Source organism: Nyctereutes procyonoides, unplaced genomic scaffold (genome assembly GCF_905146905.1).
Source record: "Nyctereutes procyonoides isolate TBG_1078 unplaced genomic scaffold, NYPRO_anot_genome, whole genome shotgun sequence".
NCBI classification, from domain to species: Eukaryota; Metazoa; Chordata; class Mammalia; order Carnivora; family Canidae; genus Nyctereutes; species Nyctereutes procyonoides.
This window is the reverse complement of record NW_026575046.1, coordinates 68,009,266-68,033,772: the sequence shown is the minus strand read 5'-3', so window position 1 is coordinate 68,033,772 and position 24,507 is coordinate 68,009,266. Positions and strand designations below refer to the sequence as shown.

General features: G+C 40.1%; 1 protein-coding gene and 1 pseudogene across 1 annotated transcript in view; both read left to right on the top strand.

The window, feature by feature from the left end:
• Positions 1–2,630: 2,630 nt before the first annotated feature.
• Positions 2,631–24,507, top strand: part of KIFBP (kinesin family binding protein) — a 39,570-nt gene continuing 17,693 nt past the window's right edge. Inside the window, exons 1-4 of the mRNA XM_055325665.1 lie at positions 2,631–3,128; positions 8,907–9,005; positions 22,926–23,005; positions 23,319–23,502. Coding sequence (XP_055181640.1) covers positions 2,703–3,128; positions 8,907–9,005; positions 22,926–23,005; positions 23,319–23,502 — 789 coding nt within the window. The 5' untranslated portion in view covers positions 2,631–2,702. The remainder of the gene's footprint in view (positions 3,129–8,906; positions 9,006–22,925; positions 23,006–23,318; positions 23,503–24,507) is intronic.
• On the top strand, positions 9,875–10,916 carry LOC129509810 (ubiquitin-conjugating enzyme E2 N-like; annotated as a pseudogene).

The window sequence follows — 24,507 nt, the reverse complement described above, 5'->3', positions numbered from 1 at the left end:
TCAGGTCGTGATCTTGGGGGCATGACATCGAGCCCCGTTTCAGGCTTCAGGCTCTGAGCTCAGCATGAGTCAGCTGGCGATATCTATCTCTGTCTCCCTCTGCCCCTCCCGCCAAGCACAAGTGTGTTTGCACACTGTCTCTCAAATAAAATAAATCTTTAAAACTGATGTTTTTCTTCACTGTATCTTTGCCCCAATGAAAAGTTGGTTTTTGTTTCTTTGTGATTGGCCTACTTACTGAACTTTTTTTTACTTTCTTTCTTTCTTTTTTGTTTTACTTTTTTACTTTCTTTGTTCAGTTGTTTTCCTTTGCTTTTTCAGGAAGACAATCCTATGTAATCTGCAAATAATAATTTTCCCATCTCCTTCCCAAACATGATACCTCTTATTTTGTTCATTTGTCTAGTTGCATTTCCTGAGACTTTCAGATCAAGACTATATACTGAAAATGATACAGTCCCATTGGTCTCATTAAGGAGTTTTCCATTAGATGGGCTGTTAAAAAAAAAGACAAAGGAATTGATCTTTTTTTTTTTTAAGATTTTATTTATTTATTCATAGACATAGGGGGAGAGAGAGGCAGAGGGAGAAGCAGGGAGCCTGATGTGGGACTTGATCCTGGAACTCCAGGATCACACCCTGGACCAGAGGCAGGCACTAAACCGCTGAGCCACCCAGGGATCCTCAGGAATTAGTCTTTTTTGTTATCTTTTCTTTTTTTCTTTTTTCTTGGTTTTTATGTTTTTCGAAGGGGGAGGGGCTGAGGGAGGGAGACTCAAGCAGACTCCACTCTTAGTGCGAAGCCTAACATAGGGCTCTGATGACCCTGAGATCATGACCTGAGTCAAAATCAAGAGTCAGATGCTTCCCTGACTGAGTCACCAAGTGCCCCAGAGTTAGCGCTTTTAGTGTGGAGTTTTTACAGCAATGAATGTAACTGGTAGACATGTTGGGCCAGCAAGTTAACTCCCTTTCACTACAGATGCCTTCTACTTTTGTCTCTATGCTGTCACCTTTTATGAGACAGAGCTCAGCTCACTGCACTGTGGGGATCTGTGCTCTGCCTCCTATGCACACCTTTCACAGAGATTGCTTTATAACATTTCACAGAGTTCAACCTCCAAAATACCAATATAAAAAGAAGGCCATATGGCAGCCAGCGTTCTTCTATTGCAAATTTCTTAGTCTTACATCTTATTTATTTATTTATTTGTTTGTTTATTTATTTATTTATTTATTTATTTATTTTAGTGCATCTGTGTAAGGATTTTTCCAAAAATTCCCATTTTGAAAGTTTTTATCTGGGTGTTCTTTTAGTTAGATATTTAGAGATCAGTACGTGCGTCATGGAGGTTTATTTTTTGAGCTCCTACTACAACAGCATAACATACGGATTGAAAGTGTAGGCTCTGAAAAAAAAAGTGTAGGCCTTGGAGCAAAACTGCCTACTTCTATGTATGACCTTTGGCAAATTATTAATCTTTACAGACCTCAATTCCTTTTAAATTTTTTTTAAAATTTATTTATGATAGTCACAGAGAGAGAGAGAGGCAGAGACACAGGCAGAGGGAGAAGCAGGCTCCATGCACCGGAAGCCCGATGTGGGATTTGATCCTGGGTCTCCAGGATCGCGCCCTGGGCCAAAGGCAGGTGCCAAACCGCTGCGCCACCCAGGGATCCCTAGACCTCAATTCCTAATGTGCAGAATGGGAATAATAATTTTTCATAGAGTTGTGAGGATTAGATGATTTTCCTCCAAGTTTTTATTTAAATTCCAGCTAATCAACATACACTGCAATACTAGTTTTGAAGATTAGATGATTTTAATATGTGGAATGTTATTTGGCTCATAGTAAGTAATTAGCTACCATGACTAACCATGCTAGTTCTTTTCCTATCATGAACAGCTAGGTATTGAGCACCTACTATGATTATTACAGTGGTTTCCTCTCCAATCTCCTTGCCTTTTCTCTGTCTCCCCCTTCAGTGGTTTTCAGAATAATCCTATAAATCAGATTTTTGTCACTCCCTCAAAACCATCCAATGGCTCCCATCTTAGAATAGCCAAAGTCCCTATCATGGCCTTAAAAACCCTACATAACTGGGCCTACAATCCTTTTCTGACTTTATCTCCTACTACCCTCACTGATTGCTTTTTATGTGGTGAAGGCTACCTTCACTCAAGAAGCTATATATCAAGAATAAATGAGTCCTTATTGTCACATTTTCATCCAGTCATGGGCTAGGGGTTTTTTTTGTTGTTGTTTTTGTTTTTATGGACTAGGTTATATACAAATATCAAAAGGTTTCTGTCACTCAGCTCATGGCAACTAACGAGAAATTTTTATGTTTCTAAACAAGATCTCCCCGTGTTCTGTTAAAGTCAGCCGATCCTTTCGTGTGGATAAAACTTCTTCGGGTCACGCGAGAGAAGAATTCACTCCCGCAGGGGGTGGTGGGGCTGGAAGTGGGCCCACCCTTACTGACAGCTTCGTTTCCATGACAACGGTTGCTGTGGCGCCCACTCCGCCTTTCCATTGGTCACTGCCGAGCCGTATTGCGGTTCCCTTGGCGCACCTCATTGGTTACGGTTCTGTGGTGTCGGAAATCTGCCCGGGGCCGTAAGTGAAGCGTCGCAAAGCAGAAAGAAGGCGGGAGTCCGGCTTGCAAACACTGGGGACGCCCGGGCTGTAGAGGCCGCTATGGCGAGTGTTCCGTGGGCCGAGATTCGTGAGAAATTCCAGGCCGCGCTAGCCCTGTCGCGGGTGGAATTGCATAAAAACCCCGAGAAAGAACCCTATAAGTCCAAATACGGCGCCCGAGCACTGCTGGAAGAGGTCAAGGCGCTGCTGGGCCCCGCGCCCGAGGACGAGGATGAGCGGCCTCAGGCGGAGGACTGCCTGGGCGCGGGGGACCACGCCCTGGGGCTGCCGGCCGAAGTGCTGGAGGCCGAGGGGCCCGTCGCCCAGGGGGCCGTGAGGCTGGCGGTGATCGAGTTCCACCTGGGGGTGAACCACATCGACACCGAGGAGCTGTCGGCGGGGGAGGAGCATCTGGTGAAATGCCTGAGGCTGCTGCGCAAGTACCGGCTGTCGCAGGACTGCGTCTCCCTCTACATCCAGGCGCAGGTGAGAGCGAGCCCCGCCCGCAGGTGTCGGCAGAGGCGAGGGGTGCAGAGGGCCCCGCTCTCGCCAAGGCCTAAGGCACGTTATCAGGCACGATCTGGGCCCCTGGTTTTGAAGCGTTGGAATAAACAGCTTGCTAACCGCCAGCAACGCGACTAGCTGCTTCGCCTAGTCGTGGTCGACACGTTGGCTTCCTGAGCCCCTACGACATCGTAAATGCCCCTTCCCACTCTCCTCCACCAGTCCACCTCGTGTTGACTCTATTAAGAGGAAGTCCAGGGCAGCCCGGGTGGCTCAGCGGGTCAGCGCCGTCTGCAGCCCGGGGCGTGATCCGGGGACCGGGGATCGAGTCCCGCGTCGGGCTCCCTGCAGGGAGCCTGCTTCTCCCTCTGCCTGTGTCTCTGCCTCTCTCCGTCTCTCATGAATGAATAAATTTTTAAAGGCTTAAAAAAAATTAAGAGGAAGTCCAAAGTGATTTAAATCTTAAAGTCTCGAGGAAATTACAGAGAATGACCCGAGTGCATGCTTAATTTAAAACGAATTGTTTAAAAATCTTTGGAGATAAAAAACTTTATATAAATATAAATATATAATCTCTCTCTGTATATAGATTCGTTTGCCCCCCCGGGGGAACTCCTATTCTTCAAACCTAAAGCAAAACAAACTTCATACTTTTAGTAACTTTCTTTGGATCATTTTGTTCTGAGCTTGTATCTTTGAATTCTTTTTTTTTTTTTTTTTGTATCTTTGAATTCTTATAAGACTTACCGTTTCCCATTTATATGGTACTTGATTTATTAAGAAATAAATCTGACATTCTCTTCGGGAACATAACACTTCAAAGTACAAATTTGTATGTGCCAGGAACTTGGCGTAAGCTCACAAACCCTTACATCCAGTAGTTCCAGTTCTTAATATGCCTCATCCAGGGAACATTTACCAAAATCCATCATATGATAAGTAGGCCTCAAAGAAAAACCTTAAAATTAAAATGGAAATGGAATAGGTCATTTTCTTTTATCATGGCCTAATAAAATTAAAAGCTACATGATAACAAGAGCTATGTCTCTTTGCACACTATTTATAACCTCAGTACCTCCTGCATAGTAGGACATTCTAAATATTTGTCCAGTGGGGCACCTGGATGGCTCATGGGTTAAATGCCTGCCTCTGTGGCTCAGGTCATGATCCCAGAGTCCTGGGATTGAGCCCTGTGCGGGGCTCCCTGCTCAGCAGGGAGCCTGCTTCTCCCTCTCCCTCTGCCTGCCTCTCTCCCTGCTTGTGCTCTCTGTGTCAAATAAATAAAATCTTTAAAAAAAAAAAAACTAAAAAGAAAAAGATAGTGCACTAAAACAAGCCTACCAGGTACTAGAACTATACAGCAATAGTAATTTGATTAGATTTTGTTTGTGCTAATGTGTTTCTAACAACTGTTCAGTTGATGTGTTTATTCCAGTAGCATTACCACACTGAAATGTTATTACACTTAATATTTGCTATACATGATGAGAGATTTTTTTTTTCAGATTTTTATTTATTTATTTATTTTAGAGAGAGGGATAGTGCGCGTGCACAAGCAGGGAACAAGCAGAGGAAGAGGGGAGGAAGGGAGAAAGCATCTCAAGCAGACTCACTGCCAAGTGCAGAGAAATCAGGGCTCCATCTAACAACCCTGAGATCATGACCCCAGCAGATACCAAGAGTGAGAAAGTTAGCTGACTGAGCTACCCAGGATCCCAGGGATGAGCGATTTGATCTTAGTACTAAGAAAGCATTACTAAACATAGAAAAATTGTGTCAGGTTGGCAGACATTATTATAGTGATTACTTGTACTTGTTTGGGAGACTATGAGGAAACAAATACTGTCTATTGCATTATTAGTGGAAATACAAATCACAGACCTTTTCTGAAGATTAGTCGGTATCAGATTCTGGAGTCAAGACTTTGACTTATAAATTTCATATCAATATCCTAAAATAATATTGGGACAGGATGCAGAAATATGTCAACATGTTCATCACAGCATTGTCAATTAAAAAAAAACAATGAAATAAATATCATGAGTAGATACATATTTAAATAAATGTTGATACATCCATCCAGAAGAACAGTGTGCAATCACTAAAATATAATGATTTATATTTGTTAACCAAAAATAGCAGTATTGGAGCGCCTGCATGCCTTTAGTTCAGGTCATGATCTCAGGGTCCTGGGGTGGAGCCCCATGTCAGGCTTCCTGCTCAGCGGGGATCCTTCTTTCTTCTCCCTTTCCTTATGGCTCTCCCACCCCTGGCCCCCTGTTCATGCTCTCTCTCTCTCTCTCTCTCTCTCTCTCCCAAATAAATAAATAAAATATTTATTTTTATAATAAATACATTCATAAATATGTATTTTTTAAAAGATTTTATTTATTCATGAGAGACAGAGAAAGAGAGAGAGAGGCAGAGACACAGGCAGAGGGGAGAAGCAGGCTCCATGCAGGGAGCCCGACATGGGACTGATCCCTGGTCTCCAGGATCACGCCCTGGGCCGAAGGCGGTGCTAAACTGCTGAGCCTCCCAGGCTGCCCAAATAAAATCTTAAAAAAAAAAAAAAAAAAAAAAAAAAGGCAATATTAAGGGGGAGAAGGAAGACCATAAGGCATGTTTAGAATTAGATAGAATGATTCTATTTTGTAAAAGACTAAGTGTACATGTGTGTAGGAAAAAGTTTGAAAGTAACAACTCATGGGAATTTATGATATTCTGACTACTTTGTCCCAACCTGGTGTCTCCTTCCTGGGAAACTATAGAAATACGATGCCTATATCTAAAGTAGATTATCAAAAGAGACTATCCCTTTCTATCATCACTGGGTTCTGGTGACCTTAAGAATGATTTTTCTCCTTTGGGGCACCTGGGTGGCTCAGTTGGTTAAGCCCCTGACTCTTGATTTCAGCCCAGATCATGATCTTAGCATCGTGAGATTGGGCTCTGTGCTGGGTGTGGAGCCTGCTTAAGATTCTCTGCCTCTAACCCCTCCTCTCAACCTCAAGCATGAACTCTCTCTCTCTCTCTCTCAAAAAAAAAAAAAAATTGTTCTCTAGTTTTTTTTTTTTAATTTTTGCTATCAGCAGTATGCACTTACATTGTCACCTTTTTTTTAATTAAAAAAAACTTTTTAAGATTTTATTTAGGGATCCCTGGGTGGCGCAGCGGTTTGGTGCCTGCCTTTGGCCCAGGGCGCGATCCTGGAGACCCGGGATCGAATCCCACATCGGGCTCCCGGTGCATGGAGCCTGCTTCTCCCTCTGCCTGTGTCTCTGCCTCTCTCTCTCTCTGTGACTATCATAAATGAATAAAAATTAAAAAAGATTTTATTTATTTATTCATGAAAGACAGAAGCAGAGACATAGTCAGAGGGAGAAGCAGGCTCCTCGCAGGGAGCCCAATGTGGGACTCGATCCCGGGACCCCAGGTCACGCCCTGAGGTATAACTAGTATATGATAAACTGTACACAATTTGATGAATTTTGACATATGTATATACCCAAGTAACAATTGCAGCAATCCAGGTATTGATCATAGCCATTACCCCTACAGGCTTCCTGTGCTCCTCTGTAATCCCTCTCTCCTTTATTCTCTCTCTTCTTTCTCCTTGGCACCTCCTCCGCATTTTCTAGAATTTCATAGCTGGAATCATGCTGTGTATCTCTTATTTTGGTCTGACTTCTTTCACTCAGCATCCTTATTTCATTGCTGCATCTGAGACATTTGTGTTTTTTTCTTTTTTAGTATGTTAATATAGTGAATGGTCTTGAATGATTTTACAGTGTTAAACCAACCTTCTTGTGATAAAATACACTTGGGGTTTTACGAAGTAAAACTCGAGTGAAGTATTACCCTTTCTATATATTGTTGAGTTCAATTTGCTAAAATTTTAATATTTTTTCATATCTGTGTTCATGAAGGATATTAGGCTGTGGTTTTCTTGTTATGTCTTTCGTTTAGTTTAAGATGGAAAGGTTCTTTCCTCTTTTCTGGAAGAAGTTATGTAGAGTTGGTATTACTTCTTAAGTGTTTGGTAGAATTCACCAGTTACATCTTTTTAGCTGTTTTTATTTTCATTTATTTATTTTTTTAAAGATTTGACATGGGGCTTGACCTTACAACCTTGAGATATTACCTGAGCCAGTGGTTAACTGACTGAGCTACCCAGGTGGCTCTAGCTGTTTTTATTTTATATTTAATCTTTTTCCTTTGTAGTCTGGTATCCTGAGGACAAGAAAATGATGATGCTCTGTGAACAATATCATAGTTTCTGGTATATTTTAGGATTTATATTATATTTAAACATAATTTTATGTGGTATGTCAATAGTAGTTATCTTTGTGGAATAACATTTAAAAAACCATTGACATGTGTCAGTTATATCTCAGTAAAAAGAATTGCAAAACTAAAAACCAAAACATTACAATACTAATTTTGAAAAATCAAATCAATTCTAGAGCTGTTGCATAGTCTTTACCTTCAAGATCTCAAGAGGTTATGGTTCAAAAAAAAAAAAAAACTTGAGTCATTTTTAGACACACTCTAGGGTTCTTGACTTAGTTTAAGATTTATCACACACCAGACTCATTGCTTTCTGTGGCACAGCCTACCCTGAATCTAGCAGGCTAAATATATCACCATCCCATCAAAATAGAGCAAATGTGGCCATCCAGTTCCTGGTACTAGAGAAATCTCTAGACTCTCTAGGGTAGGTACAGTACGCTGGGGTTGGGCTTACTGATGTCATGGCTGAATGGAATTTCTCAGGGACTATTGTCAGGAAAAATAAGTTGAACTAGAGAGTGAGACAAGGTGGGTGACTTGTGTATCCATTTCTAAGATCAGGAAATGAATATTAAGGGAGATTATATTCTTTGAGCATGGGTATGCAGAGTAATCATGCCCTAAGTTAGTAGCGGGCCAGGGCCCTTCAGGTTTCCCCAGGGTCCTACAAAGGACCCTTACAAGTAAAAAGGAAACAATTGTCCAATCTCAGTACATTATCCCTATGACCTAGAGTCCTTACTGAGGACTGATCACTTAACTTAAAAAAATGATAGAATAGAAACATGTGAAACCAGAAGACCAGAGGTTTTTGTTCCAGAGGAATGATCAAGTCGCATTTAAACTATAAGGTTTCTAAACACTTTTTGTGTCATGTGCCCCTTTTGCAGTCTAGTAAAGCCTATATTTCATAAAATAATAATTTTAAATGGATAACATAAAATGTAAAGGGTTACAAAAGAACCAATAATATAGAAGTTCATTGAAATTTTTTAAAAAGATTTATTTATTTATTTAAAGGGAGGTGGCAAAAAATAAATAAATAAAGGGAGGTGGCAGAGGGAGAGGGAATCTCAGACTCCTTGCTGACCCTAGAGCCCAACTTGGGGCCTGTTCCTCGGACCCTGAGATGATGACCTGAGCTGAAATCGAGAGTCGGAGGCTCAACTAGCTGAGCCACCCAGATGCCCTGAAAGTTACTTTAATTGGAAGATTTTTTTAAAAATATTTTATTTATTTATTCATGAGAGACACAGAGAGAGGCAGAGACACAGGCAGAGGGAGAAGCAGGATCCATCCAGGGAGCCCTGTGTGGGACTCGATCCCAGAACTCCAGGATCATGACCTGATCCAAAGGTAGATGCCCAACCGCTGAGCCATCCAGGCGTCCCAATTGGAAGGTTTTTACTGTCATTATTTATAAGATTTATATGGTCATTACTTATTTCTCTTTTCTTTGTTTTCCAGAATAACCTGGGTATCTTGTGGTCTGAAAGAGAAGAAATTGAAACTGCACAAGCTTACCTAGAATCGTCAGAAGCACTATATAAGCAGTATATGAAAGAGGTATGTTTTATGTCAGTTAAATTGTAAATTTTTATTGAAACTAATCAAGATTTCAAGGCTCTTGTTCCTCATTTACAAATGAGTACATGACTCTTCAATATACTCAGGGACCTCTCTGTAGAACTATCTAGATGGTCACCTAATAGGGGTCTTCAAAATAATCCTCAGATGGAGTTGAAGTGCAATCTTAGTCCAAATATAATTATATAGGAAATATTCTGTCTGATGTTATCCTAAAATACTGATATTGACATATTTTCAGTTAGAATCTAAAAATTCTGTTTTGATAAATAAATAATTATAAAAATTCTATTTTGGTTTCCACTGAGAATAGCAGTGCTTAAAGGAATGCAAACAGCTACTTAAGCAAAATATCTGAAGTCTTTTAGGCATGGTTTTCAAATTTCAGCATACATTGGTCTGGAGGACTCTGGAGGGCTTGTTAAAACAGAGCGCTCACTCCCAGCCTGAGAGTCTTGGTTGGGGCCTGAGAACTTGCCTTTTTAACAAGGTAGCCAGGTGATATTGATGCTGCTGGTCCAGGTAGTACACTTTGAGAGCCACTGCCTCAGAGAAAGGGCTTTCAGTGATTTTTTTTTTTTTCCAATGAAATCCTTTTGAAATGCAGTTTATAAAAACTGAGCTTCTTTGGTTAAGCAGGTCAGAAGAACCCTCAGCCCAATCCACTAAATACCGTCCTCCCACCCTACTGTGGTAGTACTAAAGAGGTGCTATCGAACTTCTAGGGATAGAAAATTCTATCTTTTGATAGGATCAAAAATTTCTATTTTAGAGGCCTGCAAAGGTGGCAAATTCCTGTGTTACCATCCATTCCTTAATAAATTTTACCTACTAAAACTTGGCAGTTTGTAGATTATCCATGTGTGCAAGCAAGAGGGTATTTAGGGCATTTCTGTATTTTCATCTTAATTTTTCTGTGAACCTAAAACTGCTCTAAAAAGTAAAGCTTAGTTTTTAAAAAAATGTTGGCAGTATTCTAAAATTAAAATGGATTTTGGTTAATTTTGTTTTGAGGCTATGTGTAGCACTCCTCTAAATAACCAGATATTGTGAGGTTTCTCACATTCAGAGTTAGGAATCAATGCCTTATTGGGGCGCCTGGCTGGCTTAGCCAGTAGAGTATGTGACTCTTGATCTTGGGGTTATGTGTTTGAGCTTCATGATGGGGGTGGAGAATACTTAAAAATAAAATCTTAGCACTTGTGTGTGAAGTAAGCAGAGCCAGAGTGAAGATCAGAGGCTGAACTTGGGACCTGACAAGATGGCCGAGCTGGTCCATGGAATTGTCAAGGAAACCCAGCGTTTGCTGGCAGAAGTGGTTTCTGGCATTAAAGCAGAACCAGATGAGAACAATGCCCACTGTTTTCATTTGGTCATTGCTGGCCTCTAGGACTTCCCCTTTGAGGGAGAGACTTTTAAACTTCAACTATTCCTTCCAGAAGAATACTTGATGGTAGCCCCTAAACTATGTTTCATGACCAAAATTTATCATCCTAATGTAGGCAAGTTGGGAAGAATATGCTTAGATATTTTGAAAGATAAAATGGTCCCCAATATTGCAGAACTGCATCATTCTGCTCTCCTTTGGTAAGTGCTCCCAATCCAGCATGATGATGTAGTGGAGCAGTGGAAGATCAATGAAGCCCAAGCCATAGAAACAGCTAGAGCATTGACTAAGCTATATGCTATGAATAACATTTAAAATCGATCTGATCATCAAGCATGCATCATTTTTGTTCTGTCAAGACTTCTTCTTGTCTGCACTTAATGGACACAGTCTTAGAGACATGACAGAATAAAACCCCAGACATCTTCAGTCCTTTGGTGATTAAATACACAGTAGCAGATCTATGTCTTGTCCTGATTCACTTTGTAAAGCAGGAGCAGAAGATAGAAGTACCGTCTGGATTGTTGTGAAATGTTTAAAAGTATTGGCTTTTATTCATTTCCTGCATCATGGTTTAAGTATAAGACACTGTGAAAGAAGGTAATTGTCAGGATTAGCTGCAAGGGTGTGGGTGTTTTTATTTTTTTTGAGGGGGAGAAGTAATTTTAATTTTATGGCTCCTTTCCCCCTTTTATGGTGATCTAATTGCATTGGTTAAAAGCAGCTAACCAGTTCTTTAGAATATGCTCTCTAGCCAAGTCTAATTTTATTTAGGTGCTATAGATGGACAGACTTGATTGAACCAAAATGGGAACATTAAACAAACATCACAGCCCTCACTAATAAACATTATGACTTTGCTGTCAAGTGTGGAATCCTTTCTTCAAGAAAAAGCTTATGATCATTTTGTATGGCTTGTCTGGAAACTTCTGTAATCTCATGTTTTAGTAAAATATTTTTTGTTATTCCACTTTGCCTTTGTATGGTTTATTTCACTGTGTTTATTTCATTTTCCCAATGTGATAGTTTTGTTTTTTTTTTTTCCCAAAAATTAAAACTGGGGGGTGCCTGGGTGGCTCAGTCATTCAAGCATCTGCCTTTGGCTCAGGTCATGATCCCAGGATCCAAGGATCGGGGATATGGGAATTGAGTCCCGGGTCCTGAGTCCCTACTTCATCCCAGTCCCCAGTCTCAGCAGGCTCCCTGCTCAGCAGGGGGTCTGCTTTCTCACTCTGCCCCTTCCCACCATGTCAATGTGCATGTACTCTCTCTCTCTCTCAAATAAATAATTAAAATCTTAAAAATTAAAACTGTTGGAATATTCTGTTTTGGTCTTCACCATCTGACAATTTGAATGGCAAGAAGTAGATTTTGCCAGTTTCTTTTGACCTATGCAGATTTGTGTTAAGATACCACTAAATGGAACATTTATAAGCTGCCCCTGAGCATGTGTAAAGCATCGGTCTCTGATATTTTTTTGCCTCATACAAATTGGAGATAAATGTGTTTGTGTTATTTGAAAAAAATCTTGAAAAAGAAAGAAAAGTCAGTGTCTTACCAAGTTCACCAGATATTTCTATGTTGCTAAAATCAGTGGTAAATTTTAACTCCTCATCTTATTTGACTTATCAGTAGCATTTGACATAGTTGCTCAATCTAGCATTTGGCACAGTTCTTAGTCTCTTTTCCTTAAAACACTTATTTTACTTAGCTGTTCCACCTCTTTTTCTTTCTTCTCAGTCTGTGATGCTTCCTCCGTATTTCCCCAGCCTCTGGAGTGCCCAGTGTGGAGTCTTTGGACACCTCCTTTTTCCATCTGCATTCATTTCCTTATTCTAGATACCATTTCTTAGCTGATGGCTCCCAATTTTATCTCCAATCTGTACCTCTCCAACTCCGGTCTTGTCTGTCCCACTGCTGATTTGACGTTTGCACTTTTTAAAGGAGTAGGTGTTTCTAAAATTACTGTCTGACATTGAGCTTCTGATAACCTCCTCCTCACCTCCCCTGCTTCCAGTTGCTGAGGCTAGAATCTTGGAGACTCTGCCTCTGCTCACACCGTATCTAATCTATAGTTGACTTCACCTTTAAATTATATCTAGACTCAAGTCACTGCTATTACCTGGTCCAAGCTGCCACCCTATCTTGCTGAGATTATTGCTGTAGTTTCCTGCCTGGCCTACCTGCTCTCATGCCCCCTCAGACTGTCCATAGCCTGTTCAGAGGCAGATCACATCCCATCACTACTCTCAAGGTCTGCTAGTGGCTTTCCCATCTCTCTCAGAGTAGATCCCAAAGACCTTATGAAGACTGCAAGTTATTTGATTTGGCTACTATTACTTCTGTAATTTTTTTGTAAAAAGATTTATTTATTTGGGGGGCACAGAGGGAGAGGCAGAATCTTTTTTTTTTTTTTTTTTTTAAGATTTTATTTATTTACTCAGGAGAGACAGAGACACAGGCAGAGGGAGAAACAGGCTCCATGCAGGGAGCCCGACGTGGGACTCGATCCCTGGTCTCCAGGATCACGCCCTGGGCTGAAGGCAGCGCTAAACCACTGAGCCACCCGGGCTGCCCAGGCAGTGAGAATCTTAAGCAGATTTGGTGTTGAGTGCAGAGCCCAACGTGGGGCTTGATCTCACAACCCTGAGATCTCAACCTGAGCTGAAACCAGGAGTTGGATGCTCAACCGACCATTGCACCCAGGTGCTCTTTACTTCTCTAATTTTATCTTCTCCTATTCCCTCCTGTCTTATTGTGCTATAGCTATATTGGCCTTCTTGCTGTTCCTGAAACACACCAGACAAGCTCCTGACTCACAGTCTTTGCCCTTAACTGTTTCCTCTGCTGAGACTGCTCTTCCCCCAGGTATCTACCTGACTCACTCCTTCATTCCCTTCAGCTCGTGACTCAGATGTCTTCCATCCAGTGAGGATTCATTAGCCACTCCATCCAATACAAACCCCCCCGTAATACTTCCTGTCCTCCTCTCCTGCTTTATTTCCTGCCTCACACTTATCATTATCTAAAACATTGTTCATTTTAGTGATTTATCTTGTTTCATCACCCATCTCTGGTACTAAAATGTAAGCTTCCTATTGACAAGGTATTTTTTATTATTGTATTTACTGCTGTTTCCACAGCATCTAGAACGATACCAATTTATTGAAATAATGAGTGATTATTTCACTTTGTCCATCCAGATCAACCAAAAAAAGAATGTTACTACTGTGTGAATGCTTGAGTGAATTTAATAGAGCTTTGCAGTTTAAATATATATGTATATATACACACATATATGTATTAGGTGGAAAATTTAATTGTTTATATGATTTTGTACTTAGTATCATTCTGAATAAAAATAGTTTTAGTATTTCATAAGTTATGGACCTAATAGTGGCAGGCATTAGCATTTTATTTAAGAAAAATCTGTAGATAAGAAATACAATTCCAGGTAAAGGAGAGATCTAAACACAGCAGGGGAAATCACTGGATCTGAAGATGGGAGACCTGGATTCTAGTTTGGTTTGTGGTTATAACTGATTGAGCTGGGGGAACACAGACCTGTGCCACCCATCCTCATCTGTAAGATGGGGATAGCTTTCCTATCTCAACAACACGGAAATGTTGTAGGGGGCAGATAATAGAGTATTTAATGCAAAGTCACTGGAAACATCTTCTGCATATCATATAGTTGCAGAATGGTTAAATAAACTATGGTACACTAATTAAAGGGAATATGATAACACCATTAAAATGATAAACATCTGGATCATAAATACATGGAAGATGTATACAATACATGCATACACCTTGATTATACTCTATTAGCATTTTTTCATCCTCCCTGGAAAGGTGGACTAGATGTTATAAGTAGTGAACTTGAACATTTTTTTTTTAAAGATTTTATTTATTCATTCATGAGAGACACAGGGAGAGAGAGAGAGGCAGAGACACAGGCAGAGGGAGAAGCAGGCTCCATGCAGGGAGCCCGATGTGGGACTCGATCCCGGGACTCCAGGATCACGCCCTGGGCCCAAGGCAGGGGCTAAACTGCTGAGCCACCCAGGGATCACCCGTGAACATGAACGTTTTTTGTTTGAGAAGTTGTAACTAATATACACTAATGTTTACTGAGTGCATAAGCAGGCTGTATTTTATTCTCACAGCTTTAGGAAGGAGGCACTGGAGTTTTTTGCTTTATGAAGGAAGTACTGTTGTTCCCATTTATAGGTAGGTAGTTTGTAATTCAGTGAGGTTAACATATACTATGTGAGAGAATCAGGATTTAAATCTCGTTTGTCAGACCCCAAACTCTTGCTCTTTGTACTGTACCATGCTGCCTTCCAAGGCAATATTGTTGAGTAGTTATTGTATTAAGATAAAGGAATTCTTTTTCTCCATAAAATTGCTCAGATATAGAATAAGTAATTAGAAAGAAAATGTATTTTATAGTTATAAGTAGTTATTCATTAGTAGGTTTTGTTTGAGGTTAAGAGACCACATCTGGGGCACCTGGCTGGCTCATTCAGTGGAGCATGCAACTCTTCATTTCGGGGTCATGAGTTTGAGCCCCACAATGGGTGTAGAGATTACTTAAAAAAAAAAAGTTACGGGATCCCTGGGTGGCGCAGTGGTTTGGCGCCTGTCTTTGGCCCAGGGCGCGATCCTGGAGACCCGGGATCGAATCCCACATCAGGCTCCCGGTGCATGGAGCCTGCTTCTCCCTCTGCCTGTGTCTCTGCCTCTCTCTCTCTCTGTGACTGTCATAAATAAATAAATAAATAAATAAATAAATAAATAAATAAATAAATAAAATTAAAAAAAGTTACAGGATGCCTGGGTGGCTCAGTGGTTGAGGTCTGCCTTTGGCTCAGGGTATGATTCCGGGGTCCTGGGATCAAGTCCCATATCGGGCTTCCCACAGGGAGCCTGCTTCTCCCTCTGCCCCATGTCTCTGCTGCTCTGTGCTCTGTGTCTCTCATGAATAAATAAATAGAATCTTAAAAAAAAAAAAGTTTAAAAAGTTATCTTACCAGTTTTTTTTTTTTTTTTAAAGTAATCTGTACACCCAGTGTGGGGCTCAAACTCACACCTCCAGGATTAAGAGTCTCATGCTCTACCAATGAGCCATCCAGGCACCCCTCCCAGCTGTATTGATATAATTGACATATATAATATTATATAAGTTTAGGATGTACAGTATGATAATTTGGCACATGGATATATTACAAATGATTACCACAGTAGGATTAGTTAGTATCTCCATCACCTTACATAATTACTTTTTTATTTTTTGGAGGGGGTGATGAGAACATTTATGATTTAGTTTCTTAGCAACTTTCAAGTATATAATATAGTATTGTAATTATAGTCACTATGCTACTTATTGGATCTTTAGACTCATAACTGGAAGTCTGTGCCCTTTGCCCACATTCTCCCCATTTCCCCTTCTCCCAGCCTCTGGCACTCACCATTCTACTCTATTTCTAGGAGTTCACCCTTTTTTTTTTTTTTTTAAGATGCCACATATAAGTTGTACCATTCAGTATTTGGAGAATGGCCATTTTAAAAGCATTTGAACATGTTATAAAATTGCTTTCCCAAAAGACTAGCAGTGTACTCTTATTTCACTAGTGTATGAAAGTTCTCATCTGCTTCACAACTTTCCCTTACATAGGTTTTAAAAAAAATCTGTTACTGTAGGCAAAATATCTCTCTCTCTCTCTCTCTCTTTTTTTTTTTTTTTTTTTTTATTTATGATAGTCAGAGAGAGAGAGGCAGAGACACAGGCAGAGGGAGAAGCAGGCTCCATGCACCGGGAGCCTGATGTGGGATTCGATCCCGGGTCTCCAGGATCGCGCCCTGGGCCAAAGGCAGGCGCCAAACCGCTGCGCCACCCAGGGATCCCAAAATATCTCATTTTAACTTGAATTTCTTTGATTTTTTTAAGTATTTATATTCCATTTTTATTTTTTCTTTTGAAAGTGTTTACTTCATGCCTTTTTATGTGTATTACTCGTTTGTGTTTTCTGGGTGATTTGTTTGCTCATTATGTTAAATCTTTATTTTAAATTGAGATATAATTGACATATAACATTAGTATAGGATATACAACATAATGATTTAATATATGTATATATTGTGAAATGTTTAACACCAGTCTAGTTATTATCTGTCACCACATACATTTACAGTTTTTTTTTTCTTGTGGTGAGAACTTGTAAGATCTGTTCTCTTAGCAAAATTCAAATATACAATACAGTATTATTAACTGTAGGCACCATACTGTACCAGTACATTCCCAGGATTTATTTGTGTTATAACTGGCAGTTTTTGCCTCTTGATCACCTTCACCCTTTTCTCTGCTACCTCCACCCCTGGAAACAACCAGTCTACTCTCCATCTAGGAACTCTTTTTTCTTGTGCGTGTTTTTTTTTTATATATATTTTATTTATTTATTCATGAGAGACACAGAGAGAGGCAGAGGGAGAAACAAGCCCCATGCAAGGAGCCCGACGTGGGACTTGATCCCGGGTCTCCAGGATCACATCCTGGACTGAAGGCGGTGCCAAACCACTGAGCCATCGGGGCTGCCCTTGTGTGTGGTTTTTTGTTTTGTTTTTAAGATTGTACATATAAGTGAGATCATATGCTATTTGTCTTTCTGTGACTTATTTCATTTACCATAATGTCCTTAAAGTGCATCCATATTGCAAGTGGAAGGATTTCCTCCTTTTTTAAATAGCTAAATAATTTCCATTTTATTTTATTTTTTAAAAATATTTTATTTGTTTATTCATGAGAGAGAGAGAGAGAGAGGCAGAGACACAGGCAGAGGGAGAAGCAGGCTCCATGCAAGGAGCCTGACGTGGGACTCGATCCCAGGACTCCAGGATCATGCTCTGGGCCAAAGGTGGGCCCCAAATTGCTGAGCCACCTAGGGAGCCCCTACATACCACATTTTAAAATCCATTTATCTTACATTGTTTCCATGTCTTGGCTGTTGTAAAAAGTGCTACAGTGAGCTTGGGGGTGCTTATTTCTTTTTGAATTAGTATTTTCATTTCCTTTGGATAATTATCCAGAAGTGGAATTGCTGGATCATATGATAGTTCTATTTTAAATTTTTTGGGAACCCTCCATACTGTTTTCCATAGAGGCTGCCTAGTTTACACTTCTGTCAACAGTGCTTAAGTGTTCCCTTTCCTCTAGATCTTTGCCAGCGCTTGTTATTTCTTCCTTTTTAATCATAGCCATTCTGACAGCTGGGTTCTGATTTGCATTTCCCTTATGGTTAGTGACGTTGAGCATCTTTTCATTTGTTTATTGGCCATCTGTATGTCGTCTTCTGAACAATGTCTATATAGATCTCTGCCCATTTTCTAATTAGATTGTTTGGGTTTTTTTGCTATTGAGTTGCATGAGTTCTTTTTTTTTTTTTTTTTTTAAAGATTTTATTTATTTATTCATGAGAGACACAGGCAGAGGATCAGGCCCTGGGCCGAAGGCGGCGCTAAATCGCTGAGCCACCCAAGGCTTGTCCCTGCATAAGTTCTTTATATATTTTGGATATTAACCCCTTCTCAAATACATGATTTGCAGAAATTTTCTTCCATTTGGCAAGTTGCCTTTTTATTTTGTTGTTGGTTTCCTTTACTTGTGTAGAAGCTTTTTAGTTTTATTCCCACTTGTTGGTATTTTACTTATTTAACAAACATTTAAGCACTTATTTACAGTACCTACAGGCACTATTATAAATGATTTACATATTATCCATTTAATTCTCATGACAATTTATAAGGTAGATTCTTTTATTATTCCTATTATATAGATGAGGAAAAAGAAGCACACTAGATTATGACTTGCCCAAGGCCACACAATAGTAAGTGGTGAAGCTAGGATTTCAACTCACATGATCTGATTCCAGAACCCATACTTTTTTTTTTTTAAGATTTTATTTATTTATTTATGAGAATACACAGAGATGAGAGAGAGAGAGAGAGAGAGAGAGAGAGAGAGAGAGAGAGAGAGAGGCAGAGACACAGGCAGAGGGAGAAGCAGGCTCCATGCAGGGAGCCCGACGCAGGACTCCATCCCGGGTCTCCAGGATCACGCCCTGGGCTGAAGGCGACGCTAAACCTCTGAGCCACCAGGGGCTGCCCCAGAACCCATACTTTGAACCACTATACTCTGTTGTCTCACTTAGTAGTTAGACTTAGTCTAAAGCACAAATGTGAGGTGCTTCTTTAAGAACTGTGTAGTATAGAGAGGACTTTGATATCTATACCAAAATGATGATAATAGATAAAAGGAATGTGCTGTGAGCAGAATGCAGATGGCAGATGGAGCATTCCTATTTGTTTTGTCAGTTTAATTCACTAGACATTTATTGTTTTTACTATGTGCCAGATACTGTGCAAAATGCTAGGGAATCAAATAGAAATAAAGTATGGTCCCTACCCCTAAAAAGCTGCCCCTGGAGGATAAAGATTGGAGCAAATCAGCATGTTAATTTAACCCCCAAGGAATTTTATTTTTAAGATTTTATTTATTTATTTGAATTAGAGAACACAATCCAGGGCAGGGGGCAAGAGGGGCGGTAGGTACAGAGGGAGAGGGAGAAGCAGACTCCCTGCTGAGCAGGAAGCCTGCTACCAGGCTTGATCCTAGGACTCAGGATCATGACCTGAGCTGAAGGCAGATGCTTTTTTTTTTTTTTTTAATGATTTTATTTATTTATTTGACAGAGCACAAGTAGGCAGAGCAGCAGGTAGAGGGAGAGGGAGAAGCAGGCTGAGCAGCGAGCCCAACACAGGGCTCTGAACCCACAACCTTGGGATCATAACCTGAGCTGAAGACAGACACTTACCCAACTGAGTCATGCAGGCTCTCCCTCCCCAAGGAATTTTAGAATGTACATTTTAAAAGTCTTCTAGTAGGATGCCTGGGTGGTTCAGCTTTGAGCGTCTGCCTTCAGCTCAGGGCATGATCCTGGGATCTGAGATCGAGTTCCACATCTGGCTCCTTGCAGAGAGCCTGCTTCTCCCTCTGCCTGTGTCTCTGTGTCTCTCATGAATAAATAAAATCTTTAAAAATAAATAAATAAATAAATAAATAAATAATAAAAGTCTTCTACCTTTTTTTTTTTTTTTTTTTTTTTTAAATTCATGAGACACAGGTAGAGGCAGAAGCAGGCTCCATGCAGGGAACCCGATGTGGGACTCGCTGTGGGACTCGATCCTGTGACTCCAGGATCATACCCTGGGCTGAAGGCAGGCACTAAACCGCTGAGCTACCCAGGGATCCCCTACCTTAGTATTTTAACTTTCTTCCTAATGTACTAAGAGGAGCAGAACACCACAAAGCCAAATGGAAATGTTTCTCTCTGTTCTGAACAAAAGATTCACAACAGCCATGTTTAGGTTTCAAAAAGGAAGGAAAACTTTATTATTATTATAGAAACCTAATGGAAACAGAAGAGGAAAGGAATCTACACATAAATGAAGGTAATAGTAGGCAATAAAATGAGAATAAGGCAAAGGTACATCATGTTGGGTTCTTACAACATCAATCCTCATTAACTGTAGAAGCGCTGTGGAAGCAGTCAGGTTGGAGTCCTGACCCAAGAGGCCTGGGCGGAGCGTCCTCTCCTTAGGTGAGACTTCCAACTGACCATCCCCATACAGGCCATATTTATAGGGCAAATGATGAGGTTTGAAGTTAAACGTTTGTTTGCCTACGTGCAGTTTGGAACAAGCTACATTTCTTTGTTATCTTGTTTTTGTATTTTCAAGGAGCCTGGGCTCTATGTGTCTGCCTCCCCTCTCGGATTCCATTCTGGGAGGTCAGCCCAGTCTGGAGCAGGAGGGGAAGTGAGATGAGATGTGTAGCTCTTGATGTCCAGAACAGAAGGGCCAGTTCTGACCTGAAGGCCAGATTGTGTATTTCAAACAACCAGGTTCCCGAGGTCATTCACACAACATGAGTCTCACAAACAGCATTTCTTAGCCTGCCTGTGTCTATGCGGGTTCTTGTAGTCGGTTGTGTGGGACAAATTACAGAAACATCTATCTGTATAAAACACCTCTTTTCATGATTTCAGGCTCACGCTCTTATACATGAAATTGTTCATTTCAATTGTGAAGATATAGGCTGCCTGGGTGGCCCAGTCAGTTAAGCATCTGACTCCTGATTTCAGCTCAGATCATGATCTCAGGGTTGTGAGATAGAGCCGGAGTTGGGCTCTGCGCTTGGCATGAAGCCTGCTTGAAATTCTCTCTTGCTTTCCCCTGCCCTCCCCCCTCAAAATAGGTACCATAGATACATACATCTATATTTCATTAAAAATTAGTATTAATATGGAAACATAAAACATACATTGAACAGTACTCAGTTATACCAGTGTTTGAGTTCAGAGAACAGAGTGGTTTGATGGGGTTATCTATGACATGTGGTAGCTGTAACAATGAAGTATGTATAGAAAATAATATATTGACTAATTCCCTTCATTAAAAGAGTAATAAGCAAGGGTGCATGAGTGGCTCAGTCGATTAAGCATCTGCCTTTGGCTAAGGTTATGATATCTGGGTCCTGGGATTGATCCCCGTGTCGGGCTCCCTGCTCAGTGGGGAGCCTACTTCTCTCTCCTCCCCACTAATGCTCTGTCGCTATCTCTGTCAGTCTTAAGTAAATAAAATCTTTAAAAAAAGTAAGCATTTTTTTTTTTTAGAGTAAGCATATAAACAGCCTTCAAAATTATTGCCATCTTGGAGGAATTAACTTATCTCTTATGTCTGCCTTGGCCCTTGCTTCCTGTCTTAGTCATTTCTACTTTCTGTGAATTCTAGGAACCCAAATTGTGATACTTCTAGTATTTATATCCAGAATGTAAGATCATATTTTTAAAAATGGAAGGCACTTTTGCTCCTTGGAGTTTAGTGAATTCACTTTAAAGCAAGGCTGGCCTTGCAGATGGGTCTATCCTCATAGAAGTAGAATGAGGCAGAAGTTAGGTTGTGCTCCTTTGGAGGGCTTAAGTTGGTATTATAAATGATTTACACGTATTAACTCATTGAATCCTCTAGCAATCCTATGAGGTAATTTTATCAATGAGAAAACAGAAGCACAGAGAGATTGGGTGACTTGGCCAAGGCAGTAAGCAATAGAACCACTGATTTTATTGCCCCTGTATTAAAAGAGGGTAATCTATATACTTTTGTCATTCCCTTAAGGAAAAAAATATTAAAGCAAATATTTAAAACTTTGTCTTTTTTTTTTATAAATTTTTTTTAATTTACCACATTTATTTATTTTTATTTTATGATAGTCACACACACACAGAGAGAGAGAGAGAGAGAGAGGCAGAGACACAGGCAGAGGGAGAAGCAGGCTCCATGCAGGGAGTCTGATGTGGGACTCGATTCTGGGATTCCAGGATCACGCCTTGAGTCAAAGGCAGATGCTCAACTGCTGAGCCACCCAGGCATCCCTGAATATATCTTTTTTATTTGTCATAATTATGTAGGTTTTTTTTTTTAAGATGTTATTTTCAATTAATCCCTATACCCAACATGGGGTTCAAATTCACACTCCCCCCATCAGGAGTTATGTGGTCTACCAACTGAACCAGCCAGGTGCTCCACTTATGTAGGTTTTTATATTGTTCCAATTTTAGTATGTGTGCTGCCGAAGCGAGCACTTATGTAGGTTTTTAAAAGATTTTTTTTTTTTTACCAGACAAAATTAAGGCTAAAGGAGTTATGCATCTCTAAGGCAAATTGGGGGATCCCTGTGTGGCGCAGCGGTTTGGCTCCTGCCTTTGGCCCAGGGCGCGATCCTGGAGACCCCGGATCGAGTCCCACGTCGGGCTCCCGGTGCATGGAGCCTGCTTCTCCCTCTGCCTGTGTCTCTGCCTCTCTCTCTCTCTCTCTCTCTGTGTGTGTGTGACTATCATAAATAAATAAAAATTAAAAAAAAATTCTAAGGCAAATTGGTAGATCTTTTTATTTATTTATTTAGTTTTAAAGATTTATGTATTTATTTATTTATTTATTTATTTATTTATTTATTTATTTATTTGTGAGAATACACAGAAGAGAGAGAGAGAGGGGGGCAGAGACACAGGCAGAGGGGGAAGCAGGCTCCATGAAGGAAGCCCAACGTGGGACTCTATCCCAGGTCTCCAGGATCACACCCTGGGCCAAAGGCGGCGCTATAACCACTGAGCCACCCGGGGTTCCCTGGTAGATCTTTTTAAATGTATTTGAGGTTCACCTCCAACAGCAGTTAAAATGTTGTCAAGTGTGAGCTTCTAGGCAATCTCCTTTTATTTGTTTGATTCTTTAAAATTTTATGGTTAAGAAAATTCCTTCTTGGGTAACATGAAAATGAACTAGTGAAAAATGGAGTATACTAGGCTTTAAAAATTTGATTTCTCCAGTTTCTCCAGAGGAGGGCGCTTGGTGTTTACAATTTAAAATTTTAGAGTTTTGTTTTTCTTTAATTGTAGATTGGGAGTCCTCCTCTTGATCCTACTGAGCATTTTCTTCCTGAAGAAGAGAAACTTGCTGAACAGGAGAGATCAAAAAGGTGAGTAGGTACAGAATCAGCTCTCACAGGTAATTCCATATAGTATAGATATGATTGTTACAAAAAGCACAGTATTTTCTCTTTTGAGACACTCTAAGGCTATAGAATGTGGATTCTGACATAGATTTAAAAACCTCCATTTACCACTTACTAGATATGTGACTCTGTTCAAATCTGAGGCTCCATTTTCCTTATCTGTCAGATAGATACAATAGCCATACCCAACTCAAAAGAGTTGGGATGAGGACCAACCTGTATGAAAGTTCCTTATAAATTGTAAACCATTGTGCAAATACTCACTTTTTCTTCATAGATTTGAGAAGGTTTATACTCATAACCTCTATTACCTGGCTCAAGTCTACCAGCATATGGAAATGTTTGAGAAGGCTGCTCATTATTGTCACAGTACCCTAAAACGCCAGCTTGAACACAATGCCTACCATCCTATAGAGTGGGCTATTAATGCTGCTACCTTGTCACAATTTTACATCAATAAGGTAAGCTTCTCAAATAGTTGTCTAACAAAGTTACTGCTAGTGTATATAAAAATAGAATCAGTAGTACCTTGAAAATGTCATCCTTTAAAAACAGGTAGCTTGTATTTTATGATGTAAATTGGACAGAAAAATGCAACCCAGTTTGTCAGTATACTAGACTTTTATAGCTTTTTTTTTTCATTAATCTTTTTGAATTGTAAGATGCTGAGTTTTATCATTGTCTTACATGCTGCTAGCCCCTAAAATTACAAGTTAGTTACCTAAGACCAATTCTTTTTTGAATTAGTTCATTTGAGATGTTACCTTAAACTACAGAGTTTATTCTTTAGAGATACAGTTTTATCTTTATGCAGCGGTAATCTGGTAACTATGAGGATTTGTCCGAGGAAGTTGACTGTTAAATGTGGGCTTCGATAAAAGCATGTGATGCATTTCAGTTATTCTTTAGAATTAACGCCTCTATAGTAATTTTTCTCTGTGGGAAATGTCTGTTCAATTCCAGAGTTGTAGCTCTTTATGATATACGTCTTCTGGAGGATTACATAGGAACAAACTTGAGCTTCTCAGTTGTTTATCAGAATTATTCAGAGTCTGTGCTTGCTTCGGCAGCACATATACAGAATTATTCAGAATCATGTTGGTATAGTTTTAATTGATCTGTTTATTCCTTTAGTCTCTAAGTTTTAATGCTAAAACCCTTGTAAGCCACCTTTCCCAGCCAAATTTTCTATTAATCCTCAATAAGGTACTCAGCAATAGAAATTACTTTTATTTGTATTTCTAATTCACTCTGAAATTTTGGTAATTTTTTACTTATCAGGTTTCCTTAAATCTCTCTGGTTACCTGCTGCCATATCCTTATTGGGCCTTTATCCTTTCTAAGCTTTCTGTTAGTGCTGGTTCTGTAAATGCGCCCTATGTTTAAAGTATTGTCCCACAGAATTTCATTCAGAAAAGCTATTAGCAGGCGAGAAAGGGCTGTGGTGACTGCAGCATCGCTTCTAG